We start from the raw sequence: 14,080 nt of genomic DNA, 5'->3' as shown, positions 1-14,080 counted from the left end.
GACCCCGTTGCGGGTCCTGGCCCGGTACGGGGGCGACACTGAGGGTTGCGATCCGTTGCCGGACACGAAAAAAGACAAAAAAAAAAAAAACAAAACAAAAAAAAGAAGGCAGGCCTTATTGCCAACACAGCAGACATTTTGGCCTAACCAATAAATGCTAGCCACTTTATTCTCTTCACCAAGAAATTAAATGAATGAAACAATCTAGGAGCTGGTTTAAACACTATTTGTCAGAGAAATGGCAGGAGGAAGGGAGAAAGTGCTTTCAACAATCAATATGTGAGAAGAATAAGAGCTCAATTTTTACTATATTGGGTTGAGGTAAAGGTGGGGATTCCAAGTATCCTGAAAACAAGAAAAACAGCAAGAATTCAGAGGAATGATCTATAAACTGCAACTGGCCCAGAGGTGAGAACTGAAGATAGAGAAATACAAGTTACTGTTGGTGAATACATGTCAAGGATGAAGGCTTTTGTTTCAAAGAAGTTTTATAGTTCAAATGAGAGGAAACAGGAATGATTAGAGGTTGAAAATACAGACAGCAAAGACAAAGGGAGGGGGGGTTTCAATAAGGTGAGTGATCAAAAAGTAAAAAATACAGGTGAAGGTAGAAAAGAAAAACCTAAGTAAATCTATGAATCTAGATTTTATGACATAGGAGAGGCTTGTATTAGAAGCAAAATGGGGAGAGACTGAAGATGGTATGGCTAGTTAAATGTAGCAAATGACGTTTTCAGGGCTTTTGTTGTTCTAGAAAAAGAGAAACACTGCAATAGTTAGAAGGAGCCACAGAGACTTTTTACTTTCATTTGGAAATGAAAGTAAACAAAAAAGAAGAATTCATTAGAGAAGATATAGAGGACAGGAGAAAGGGACTTAACAGCTTGAGAAAACAGCAAAGTCTGGGGCACAGAGCGTGGCTGAAGGAAGGACTCTGCTGTATGAAAGAGTAAGAAGTAGCTGAATGGAGTTAAAGTGAGGTGGTGCAAGTGGGGGAGATGGAGGTAACTCTGACACTCTTGGTCATTAGTAGTAAATGAAGTTGAGAGGGAATAGATGACGAATTAAAAAGAGAAAGAATGACTGCTGTGCTGAATGTAGGAAAAGAGGGAACAAATAACAAACTGCTAACCAGAAGCAGGCCCAGATCAGAATTGGGTTTTATAAATTTCTGGTAGGCTGGTTTTTCCAAGACTGGCATTGCATTACAAATTTATAGATGAATTTAAGGAGAAATTATTATTATTATTTTTTTGTCTTTTTCCGTGTCCGGCAACGTATCGCAACCCTCAGTGTCGCCCCCGTACCGGACCGGGACCGGTGTTGCTCCCGCGCCTCGCTCAGCCAGCGAGCGGGAACCGGTCTGTATGTGGGATCCGAACCCTCGGCGGGAGCGCCGCCGCGCTTCCCAAGCGGCGCACTATAGCAGTGCGCCACCAGGCCGGCCGAGAAATTATTTTTAAAATACTATTTCTGTTTTTCAAGAACAGGGCATGTCTATTTATCGTGGTCTTCTTTTGTGTTTCTTGGTAGGATGAATCTTTTAAACTAGCCTTCCCAGTTTGTAGCAATTAGTTTCTATGTAGATCTTTTAGGTCCTTAACAGAGAATAAAGTCATGAACTAGTCAACAGAAGTACATGTTCTCATAATACACACAAACATAATAAACCTTTCTGAAAATATACAGGGCTAACTATATTAAGAATTTTGAAGTGTGCATGATACTAATTTTTTTGTACTTTATTAAGGTGTAATTGAAGAACAATAAACTGTACATATTTAATGTATACAGTTTGATCACTTTTGATGTATCTTATACACCCACGAAACCATCACCATGATCAAGGTGATAAACATATCACCCCAAAAGTTTCCTAGTACCTCCTCATAATCCAACCCCTCCCCTTATAACCCTAACCCCAGGAAATCACTGATCTGTTTTCTGTCACTACAAATGTATCAAGAGCTCATTCTTTTTTATACCCAAGTGGTATTCCATTAAACAGATATCCACAATTTGTTTACCATTCACTTGCTGAAAGACATTAGAGCTATTTTTAGTTTTTGGCTATCACAAATAAATTGCTGTGAATATCTGTGTGTAAGTCTTTGTGCGAACATAAGTTTTTGTTCCTTTTGGAAACTTAGGAATGGAATGACTGGGTTGTAGGATAGGTGTATGTTTACCTTGAAAACACTGCCAAATGTTCTCCAAATTGGTTATATACCATTTTACATTCTCACGAGCAGTGCATAAGATTTCCAGCTGCTCAATCACCTTGATACTTGGTCAGTCTTTTAAATTTTAACCACCATGATATGTGTAATGCAGTTTTATTTGCATTTCCTTGATGACTAATGATGTTGAGTATCTTTTCAAATACTTATTGGCTATGCATATACCTTCTTTTTTGAAGTGTCAGTACAAGTCTTCTGCCCACTCAGTATTTTAAAGGTATCTTTATGCAGACCCTAAGTATATTTAATTATTATCTTTATAACATAATTTAGTTGAATGCTTTTCTTCAAATACATTTTCAAGGGTTATAAAATAATATACTTTACCAAAAATATATAACAGAACAAACAATAAAAAACAAAACTCTTTGGCTTCTCTGAAAAGAAAGTTTTTTTTTTTTTTTTTAAATTTTATTTTATTTTGTCAATATACAATATGGTTGATTATTGTGGCCCATTACTGAAACCTCCCTCCCTGAAAAGGAAAGTTTTAAAGAAGAAAATGTAGTCTGTGGGTACAGAACTGGTTGGGTGAAAGGAAGCCCAGATTAGCTAAGACAATTTTCTTGGTTCCTTTCAGATTTCAAGTTTCTTTAAAAAAAAAAAAAAAAAAAATTAGCTTAGTTTCTGAGGCAGATATCCTACCTGGAGATATTTATTTCCTTCTGCAAATGAATTATCATTTGGGGATTCTTCTCCCTTGGGTCTGATCACCTCTTGATAAGCTAACCATCAAAATTTGAGGACTTTGGGCTGGCCCCAGAGCTCACTAGGGAGGGCGCGGTGCTAATAGCACCGACGCCACGGGTTCGGAGCCTATATAGGGATGGCCGGTGCACTCACTGGCTGAGCGTGTTGCGGACAACACCAAGCCAAGGGTTGCGATCCCCTTACCGGTCCAAAAAAAAAAAAAAAAAAAAAATTGAGGACTTTGGTGGACTGAGATTTGGAGAGCACAGAGGTAACACTTATACCAGTGATTCTTAATCCAGGGTGATTTTGTCCTTCTTCTCTGCTGGGGCACATCTGGTAATACTTGGAGACATTTTTGATTGTCACAACTGGGGGGGAAGGTGTACTGGCAGCTAGTAGGCAAAGGCCAGGAATGCTGCTAAATACCCTACAATGCACAGGTCAACTCCAACAACAAAGAATTACTTGGTCCAAAATGTCTATAGCATTGAGGCTGAGAAACCTTGACTTAACACTAAGCCATCTTGTATAATATTTTTCATGTTGATACTTCAGGAATTTGGAGTACTCTAAAACTATGGACTGGTGAGATAAACAGGTTCAGAAATTAGGGAATCTCCTTGGCAGGAAAAGGCAACAAAAGAAGTAGGCAAACATGGAATTCATATTACAGTAATGAATGTTTTTAAAGGTACCTTTTTAACTTCCAAAGCACATTCCATCAACGCTTTCACACTTCCAACTTCCCGTAATGTCTTTTTACTATTTACATCGGCTCGCCAAGACAAATTCCTCAAAACGCTTGCAATAACCTGCAAAAGAATCAATTTTACTGTAATTCGTATATAAAATGATTTATACTAGTTGCTTTTTGTTTTTAATGCTAGAGGTAAGGTAATAAATAAATAAATAAATAAACAAACAAACAAATAAATAAATAAAATGCTAGAGGTTATTAAAAATTCCTCCTAAGTACTACTAGGGTGCGAATAGGAATTCCTACAATAAAATCATTTTCCTTTATTCTAGGTTAATGAAACCATACTTTAAACATGAGATACTAAATACTGAACCATAGCTTAATCTAAATCATGACATTAACCTGCTCCTGCTAATATACAAGAAAAAACATTTGAAATTCTAAGTATACCTGCTGTAAGTCTTCACTTTCAGATTTTAGTTGGGCCACAAGTGCTCTCATGCAGCCTTTCATAGAGCATAGTGTAGCCTGTGAAATTAAATAAGGAACAGAGGGTCATCAATGAGGCAACCTGAAACTGTGCTTTATTTCTGGCTATTAAACTTAAAACCCAGTTATCTCATTTTAATCATAACTGATATTTTACCCATAAAAGATCTAGAACAAGATTACCTAAGTGAAAGACAGATATACTCCTAATTCTTTGCTCTTTGTTTTTCCCTTGCCAAACTGTTAAAGTGAATAAATGATAAGAAATGATAAGCTAAGGTTTTAAAATAAGGTCTCTTATTTGGATAGTCAGTATGTGTGTAACACTTGCCTTGGTCAGCAGGATTTTCAAATTTTTGTTCTCGTTCTTAGAAACAGTGATTTTAATACAATTACATAAATCCACTACTGTGTTCCATCTGTAAATGTGCTTTTGCCCTTGTTGAGGCATAAAGTAACCAAATGAGTAAGGATATGCAGTAGGTGTGAAGTATAGGTTTTTATTAGTCATTGCTTAATAAGAAGACTGACAAAAAAGAAAATCAGTGAAAAGTAGTTTGTATGAAAGTAAATTAAATCATACCTGAGCTATCTTAAGAAACAGATCTTATAAAAACATACCTTGTTGGCTACATCTCCGAAAGTCAAGTTTGTCAAAGCCATTCCAGCATATCGTCTTAATGTAATACTGTAGTGATCATTAGTAAGCCCATACATTTCACAGTCCACTTGCAATAATTCTGCAATGGCCTGTAGTCCCCCTAATTTAAAAAGGGCAAAAGGAAAAAGACAATAATCTAAAATAAAACAAATTGGTACCAAGTTGGTAACTTAAATATTAAAAAAAACCCAAAAAAACTCAAAGATTGAGAAAGCATCGTTTAAATTTGCCCTTAGAATTACAAGCCACAAAAACTGTTATAAAGGACTTTTGTGTAATATATTTATAAAATACAACTGACAACTATTCTATTTTCTGCCATTTTCTCCACCCTCCAGCCCCTTGCCTAACTGAGTGAAATGAGTATCATTTTCTATTTACTGCATATACACTACTCCCTGCCAACTATGAAGAAGGCTATTTACTAACACTACCAGGTCTTCCTGGACACAAGAAGAAAAAGATAACATATTTACTATTAGGACTTTATAAACACTCTTCAGTGTCACATACTGTGGCCTAACTAATATTTTTTTTTAATCTGCAAAATAATTTCTCTTACGAATACTAAACCTTTTAAAATAAACTGTGCATGAAGCAAAGCTTATTTTTTTTGTGAAAAGTAATCACATCTGTTCCACTTATTACTAAATTCTATAAAACTACTTATTTGTTTTTTAAAAAATATCATACTTTTCTTTAATATTACCAAATACCAACTATACTAGGATTTAGTATTTTCTTTCCCCATGATTCTCACCACTGGGAATGCTCGACGATACCCACAGTGGTCAGCATTAGGAAGGTAAGGAGGAAAACAAAGGGAAAGGAAAGGGAAAGACATAAGGGAAGGAGTTAAAAAGAAAAAAAAAAGTGCAAAGCAAAATGGTGACGGAATGAACAAAAGAAAGATAAAATGCATATGGAGGCTATTCAAAATATTACTCATCATCAAATATTAATCATCATGGGACTTGGGATATTGTTTTGTCACAGAGAAATAGCTCAGGCAGAAAAAATAAAGATGAATATGAACAGGCAATTCTTGAATACTATAAGTCATAAATCTGAAAGAGAACCAGTACATAAATATTTTTGCAAATGATCTGGAAGGATAAGCATACAGAAGAATCTGCAAGTTCACAAAACAAAGTTCTGTCTTGGGTCAGGAATTCCAGGGCAAAAGATTTAACTGTAGGAAGATTCATGCAAATCTTTATAGCTAGCAGAAATAACAGATGAACTTGAATGTAGATAGGTACAAATTAATTTGTGTAAAGAAAACTCAAACTGGATTTAGGAAGATTTTCCTCCACCCACCTATGATGGTGGAAAAATAGTCAGTGAACAAAAACAGTCACTGTATTGGGCCGGCCCAGTGGCGCACTGGATAGTGCGCCCCTTGGGAAGCGCGGCGGCGCTCCCGCCCGAGGGTTCGGATCCCACGTACAGACCGGTTCCCGCTCACTGGCTGAGCAAGGCGCGGGAGCAGCACCGAGGGTTGCGATCCCGTTGCCGGTCCCCGGTCCGGTACGGGGGCAACACTGAGGGTTGCGATCTGTTGCCGGACACGGAAAAAGACAAAAACAAACAAACAAACAAACAAAAAAACAGTCACTGTATGTATGGAGCTGACAGCTTACAGCAAAGATAGACATTGAACAATTAATTTAAGTGTGATGGATTGTTAGAAGCACAGGGTAAGACAACAGGTGGACTTAACCTGGGCGGTGGGAGTAGAGGGGGGTGGTCCCAAGAAAAAGGCTAAGGAAATAATGTTTAAGTTGAGATTTAAAGGATGAAAGAGTATCTAACAAGGGTAGAGCAGGAACTGGAGAGAAGCATTCTATGCACAGGAAACAGCATTTGCAAGGGTCCCTGGGCCTGAAATATATAATAACAAGGAGATATATAATATATAATAACCAAAAGATAAGGCTACAAAAATGGGTAGAGATGGCAGATTATGTAGGACTTTATTTGCCACATTAAAGATTTTAGGCAGAGGAAGGAATAATTAGATGTACATTCTAAACAGGCTATTGTGGTTGCAGTGTGCAGAATGGACTATGACTGGAAGTGGTGAGAGAAGTAAGACAAAGTATTACAGAGCAAGAGAGACAAATGGTGCTTGAACTAGGGATGAAAAGGAGCAGTGATTTGAGATATACTTAAAAAGCGGAATTAAAGAACTCAGTTACAATATGTACAGGATAAGAATGAAGCCATGAAAGACTTCCAATATTTTGGCTTGAGCAACTGGGTTGATTAGGATGCCAATTTCTGAGAAGAAGGAAGAGACTGTCAGATAAGCAGTTCGATAATGTGTCTGAAACTCAGGAGAAAGAAGTTGGATTGAAATGTAAATTCAAAAAACACTAGCTGAACACTAACGCTAATATAATAACTGAGGCTGTGGGAGTGGATCATACTGTGTGGCAAGAGAGGAAGAGAACCTAGGGCAGAGCTTCAAGGAATTCCACCATTCTATGCTTGAATAAAGGAGAGGGAGCCAGTAAAAGAACTGAGAATGTTGACCCAGGAAATTGACATAGGAGTCACTGTAGACCTGAAGACTGCGGCCCAGTATACTGATGAGATCCCCAAAATGTCAGTATTATAAAGCAGAGTATAAATACCAAAACAAAATAAACTATGCTTTCTGTCCACATATAATCCTGGCTGGTGTAGCAATATGCCTTAAGAAAGGCATACTGTCTTAAGAAAAATAAAAGCATCTAAAGAAGGTCCTAAGGAGGCACTAAATGATCAAAGAGTTAAGTACTCTTGTATAGAAAAACTAAAAATTTTAGAACCTGATTCTGAGAACAAAGATTAAAATAGGATATGGTGGATGTCAACAAAACCATGAAGAGCATGACTAATGAAAAAAGAACATTCAACAAAATTTGGAATATCAGATAAAAGAGAGAGCCCTTTATGACTTCAGGCAAATAAAATATTTCAGTAAATTTTGAAGCAAAGAATATAATTCAGACATTAAAACTGTAAATGAATTCACTAAAATACGATACAAATTCATGACTGATAGAAAAAATTGGTCGCCCTAAGAAAAATTAGGATGTTTTGAGGTAATGCAAAGATGATGAGCATGTCCTTTCACATTTTTCTTGGTGTTTGTGTTAGAAAACAGTGGTCTAGATGAACCAAATTATCATAACCTTGTGTTAGAAAACAGTGGTCTAGATGAACCAAATTATCATCATAACCTTACAGACAGCGGAGAACTGCCTTAGGTGACATTCAACAGAATCCTTAACAGGACTCTTATTTAAAAAAGATGATAGAGAAATGACACTTAATTTTTAAAAGTATTTTTGTTTTAGTTGATTTAAATGGTCACCATTAGCATGAAATGCCTCATTCTAAAATAAATATTAGAGGCCCAACATCAATACTCTATACATCAGAGTTTCACAAAGTTTCCCGATCATAAGAATCACCTGGGCCACTTAATGACTATGATTCTTCAGCCCCTCCCCTGGAGATTATGCTTGCTACAGGGCCAGAGAATCTATATGATTTGACATGTGCCTCTGGTAATCGTTATGATCTAGAAATTCTGTGCAATACTAATGCAAATAAACCATGAGTTCCTCGAAAGCCAGGACCATGTCTTAATCAATGTAAAAGTCTAGTGCCTACCACAGTTTCTGGGATAGATTCAGGAATTAATAAACATACATCACTGATATAATCTAAAACTTCCAACTCTAATACGTGTAAACTTAAATGACCCTGAGAGCTGTAGACTCTTTGTATATATACAAACGACAATTGCAGCTGACTGGGTTTGAGAATTGCCCTTCATCTTGGGACTTCTTTCCTCCTTATCCCTTACTGCCAGATACCTGTGCTGTCTTATACTATCTCCCCTCAGTCCATAAACCTTGATCCTCCTTTTGCCCCAGTGCAAATTTGGAGGCTAGGAGTAAGAAGGAAATCCCCTGTGGCTATGTCCCCAGCAGTCACACCCCCAGAGGCCCCATCCTGCTCCTCACCTGAAAGCCCCTGACCTAGCTCCTGTGATGAAATGCCCCGGGTAGCCTTCCTACCTGAAGAAGGAAGAGGAACAAATACTGAGTCTAGGTTTTATTTTGAAATTCAGATGATTAATGTGTCAGTCCTAGTCTACAGTCCATTGGAACATAGGAACATATATAGACAACTTTTGCAGTATCTTAAAATTGGATTAATTTTCCTATATATTCATTATTTTTATCCCCTTCCCATTATTATTAGCATTAAAAAAAAACTTAAAATTTTCACAAATGCTGAGATTGTACTGAGAACTGAGATTCCACAGGAAGCTGAAGGTGGGGGTAGGGAGGGGGAGAGGAAAGAGAATCAGGTGGACCAACTGCTAGGGCCTGTGGGAAGAAAAGCACAGCTGGAGTGCAGGCCTGAAATCTCAAAGTACAGAGCCTCCCAAAGTGATGACTCTGAAGGAGACAGCATTCATTTTTGGCTGTTCAGTTTCTCTGTGTTTAAGAGTCTCATGATTTTATCACTTTTAAGATAAATGATGAATGACAATGATGAGGGTGGCAGAATACAAAGCAGGGGCTGGAATGTAATGTAACAAACAGCACAAAAAGCAAGGGCATGGCTACACTAACATGGGAACTCAGTGTATGGTTCTTGCTTGTGGCACACCTAGAGATCCAGTTCACCTGAGATGGCTCAGCATGATGCAATTTATAAATACCACATGTGCAAAATGAACCTAGAAATCAAAGAAAAACCGTTACATGAAAAATGGGGTGCATAAATGCAGGTTATGTCAGGTTTAGAGTGTATGATAACACGTACCTAAAGGAGTAATTGTTCCAAATCTAATGAAATGTTTCTAACTTAAATTAGGGTGTAATGTTTTTCTATATTAGCCAGTTTCAAAGATACTGTGTTGCTTATGATGAAAATCCAGTGAACTACTAATAACCATGAAGATAAATGAAAATCTTAATAATAAATTCCTCCTGGTGCATATCAAAAGTGACTGACAGAGTTCAAGAACAATGAAGTAGCTTCGCATTTCAATATAATTCAAATTATCCTCTCTATCAACTGTCACACAGGGTCTATTTTAGGAATAGAGACAAGGAGTAACCCTTGGAGTAATTTTTCAATCTTTGGCTAACATTCTGAACATCCAAGTTAGTTTATAACTGGGTAGCAGTTTCTGTGATTCAGCAACCTTTCTCCCCTGAAATCATAGTACAATTTTTTTGCTATAAGGAGAAAGCAGCTGGTAATAGAAGTCAGTGGCCTTGTACCCCAATTCATCAATGATTAAAAATCTTCATTTACTATACTGAATTTCATCATGATTCAAAAGCCCACTAGTATTTGTTTATGGCATTAAGAAACATTTTTGTCTTACCAAGTTCATTCATTGCATGTCTATGCTCTTCGTCAAATGAAAGTTTCATCAGAACACACACAGCAGGACAGATCTGATGTTCAACAGGAGCTGGCACTGAAAAATAAAATTGACATAAACCATAATCCTTTGTCATTTCAAAAGCAATGATGTTTACTATACTTTAAAAATACGTGGTGATCACTAATATATTCTTTATGCATAGAAGTTTAGTGGATCAACAAATATTTGCTAAATGATGAATAAATACTATAAATGTGGGACAGGAAATATGAGTAAAGGGCTTTTCTTGATTCCATAAAAATTTTTACTACTCATCTGCCTTTGACCAAGTCTGTTAGAACAAGTCATTTGTAGGCTCATATGATAAGTCAGATAACTAATAATCCAAAATTATGTTGATTACATGAAAGAATAAAAACATTTTGGTATAAAACTTTAATTTTGTTTATAATTTCTATTTAAACTATTGTCATGAGCGCAGGTTAAAAGCACATGGCTGTGTACAAATGTGATACCTAGTAGAGAAAGTTTACTATATAAAACAGATGTTCAAGAAAATGTACCTTCACATTTAATACTGTCTATAAGGCTTTAAAACTCATTATTTGGGGCCGGCCCCATGGCACACTTGGGAAAGTGCAGCGCTGGGAGCGCAACGTCGCTCCCGCCGCGGGTTCGGATCCTATATAGGAACGGCCGGTGCGCTCACTAGCTGAGTGCGGTGCGGGCGACACCAAGCCAAGGGTTGTGATCCGCTTACTGGTCACGAAAAAGACAAAAAAAAAACCCCTCATTATTTGACATAAATAATTAAAAAAAATTATTTTTCAGAAGTAATATTAATTTACTCTAAGTTTTTGAGAACATGTATCCAAAGTACAAAATGTAGGTCATTATATAATTGTGACAATCCAGATAGGTAATGTTCTCCCAATAAAGTATCTTTTATTAGTTCTCTTCATCCCTAGAACATACAGATATAATGTACCATCTCTGCTTTTTTATTCTTGAAAAATATTTAGATTTTAAGTAAAAATCTGCTATAGCTTCATAAGTCACATTCTTGCCATCACTTCTCCTGCTCCCCAAATGAACAGTTTGATAAAATAGAACTGTCTACTTATCGTGTGTGTGTGTGTGTGTGTCTGAGAGAGAGAGAAAGAGAACAGAACCTTCTTAAGTGAAAGGAAGACCTTACCTGATATACTTACTGCTTTGGGTTCTTGGCTACAGAAACGAAGTAAACTATGTCCCCAAGGGTCCCAACTCCCATGTTCCCTATCTTGAGGGAGAGGGGCTGGTGGCCAAGGGTCTCTCCCTGAGCAAAGAGCTAGGTGGCTTATCACCCCCAGCAACTGGGGCCCATTGCCTGGAGCAGGATGGTGAAATAGGAAGAGCACTGAGCTGAGAGACAGGACAACTGGTCTCTTTACTCTACCACTTACTAGCTGTGAGGCCACTCAGTTTCTTCATCTGTAAAATGAAAATGATAATACCTTCCCTTCCTATTTCACAAGGTTGTTGTGAGGATCAGATGACATAACAGATATAACACAGCTCTGTGTCCACTGAATAAACTGAAATGCAAATGTAAAAGATTATGGCTTGGTCACTAATAGCTGAAATAACTTAGTAAAGTCACCTTCCTGAGCTTATCCATGAAATGAAAGAGATGGGCAACATAACTGCTCAGGTTCTTTCTAGTTCTTCTATGCTATGACTTTATAAATCTCTCTTGATTTGCTGTTCTTTTGTGGTTGCATTTTACTGCATATAACATTTGCCTTTGCTAAATTTTTCTAGGGAAATACAGACTTAAGTTTTAAAATACGTTAGTAGCACAAATGGCTAATAGAATTTCCCCCTCCTAGTCATAAAGACAACAAATTTAAAAAGTTTCTATTCTGAAACTTTTACATTTGCTTTAAAACATGCACTATGCTGTACAAGATACAGAACATACTTGGATTTTTGTCCTGGTCCATGCCTTGTTCATGGGCTTCCTGCCACTCCCAACAGGTTTCACAGTAAGCTCGTATCTGTTCCAAAAGATGAAGGACTCGGATTTCACGCCTGCCTCTCTTGTCATCAGGCTGTGAGTGAATGATGTTGTGGAGTGCTGCACTGGCCCTGGCCCGAGCCTCTTTACTGCCCCGGGAATTTCCCAACAATACAGAGTCTTTGTCATTGCCATGTAAAAGCTGGATGAGGAGAGGAAGACATCCAGACTGTCGCATGGATATACAGCTGTCTTGGGAGCTAGACATAGCTAGCAAAGTTCGTGACATATCATCCTTATCATGAGTACCAAGCATTGACAACAATGAATACACCATTTCCACCTGTGGGCCAAATGAGTTTAGAAACAAAATTATGACTTTAATATCCAAAAGCCAAAATCAATGAAGTGATGAATGGGATATTTATTATAACTCTTTAAAAAAAACCTTTCCAGGATGAAGTAATGAGTGTTATTTCAAAAATCCATAATTTGTTTATGTGAATAAATAATAGGAGTGGTAGTATACAGTGCTGAAAGAAAAAGTAGGTTCTTGTTATATTTAAATTGCTGTTTGTACGGATCAGTTGGTAGTAATCCATTGATTATAACGAGTGAAAACCAACTGACTTCTCTCTCACACACACAAAATGAGGAATGTGGTTTACCTAAATTATTTACACAAGTTTTATTTTATTTCTTTTAATCCACAACTACAATCAATAAATAGAAACATTTTTTCAACTATTATAATTTACTAAGTATTAATTCTCAGCAATCATTAATTCTCATCAGATTATAACATTCTTGAAATTATACGGTTTCTCCCTTACACATGTAAAAATAAGTCTGTCATGAAAAGGAAAATGTCATGATCATATAAGGAGTAATAAAGCCAGAATCTGTAGTCAATACTTTTTAAAAATAACTGGTAAGCATTAATTACTCTCTGACAAAAAATTCTAAGGGTTTACTCAGAAGCAGATTAGAAAAAGGAAAACAACACCCAGTTATCCTGAACCATAATCAGTCTCATTTCAAAGTTAGAGGCTATTATATAAAAGTAGAGAATATTACATAAAGAATGCATCATCTTTATAAATCAGTGGTTCTCAGTGGGGGTAGGGGGTTGATTTTGCCCCCATCAGGACACATTTGGCAACATCTTGGAGACATTTTTGGTTGTCACAATTGTGGGATGGGAATGTTAGGAGCATCTAGTGGGTAGAGACCAAGAATGCTGCTAAACATCCTACAAAGCAAAAAAGAATTATCCAGCCAATAGTGACAAGGTTGATAAATGCTATTCTAAATGTGTAAACTCAAACATACTTTTAGATATAAAAGTTTCAGAAAGGCAGTAAGGACTGTGGATAAATGGGCTTTCATCAGACTTAAGTTCAAATTTTGGCTCTACCACTTACAAGCAAGCTGTGTGATGCTAGTTAGGTTATTTGATTTTTCTGAGCCTCAGTTTTTTGAGTTGCAAAATGGAGGAACTGACTTAACTAACAGGGTTTTCTTTGTGAAGATTAAATGAAATAATACATGTATAGAACAGTAGCTACCGTTCAGAATATGTGGTAAGGTCTTATCATGCAAAAATTGCTTCAAAAGGAATTCTAACTGCTGGTTTTCACACAACAGTACTGTTGAATATTAGAGATTTTCTTTATATAGAAACTACATGTTGCTGTTAGAAAGACCTGGACTTGAATTTTAGTTTAATTACATAAGAGATACATGAACCCTTTTTTTTTTTTTTGCTTCAGTTTTCTCATTTTGAGGGATAAGTGTATTTGAATACTTATCTTTTTGAGAGGATTAGAGATAATGTACATATATACAACTCCTAGCACAGTTACTGTCATACAAGGGGCCCTAAATAGTT

At 36.8% G+C, this 14,080-nt stretch overlaps 1 protein-coding gene across 4 annotated transcripts in view; it reads right to left on the bottom strand.

The window, feature by feature from the left end:
- APC (adenomatous polyposis coli) overlaps window positions 1-14,080 on the bottom strand; it is a 127,008-nt gene that overhangs the window by 13,169 nt on the left and 99,759 nt on the right. For all 4 annotated transcript variants that reach the window (XM_008568178.1, XM_008568176.1, XM_008568179.1 and 1 more), the window contains exons 10-14: window positions 12,154-12,532; window positions 10,188-10,283; window positions 4,744-4,883; window positions 4,084-4,161; window positions 3,629-3,745 (exon numbers count right to left, since the gene is read on the bottom strand). In XM_008568178.1, the coding sequence (XP_008566400.1) occupies window positions 3,629-3,745; window positions 4,084-4,161; window positions 4,744-4,883; window positions 10,188-10,283; window positions 12,154-12,532 (810 nt within the window). The remainder of the gene's footprint in view (window positions 1-3,628; window positions 3,746-4,083; window positions 4,162-4,743; window positions 4,884-10,187; window positions 10,284-12,153; window positions 12,533-14,080) is intronic.

This window comes from Galeopterus variegatus, unplaced genomic scaffold (assembly GCF_000696425.1).
Source record: "Galeopterus variegatus unplaced genomic scaffold, G_variegatus-3.0.2 Scaffold385, whole genome shotgun sequence".
Taxonomy (NCBI): Eukaryota; Metazoa; Chordata; class Mammalia; order Dermoptera; family Cynocephalidae; genus Galeopterus; species Galeopterus variegatus.
This window is presented reverse-complemented; position numbering and strand designations above follow the sequence as displayed.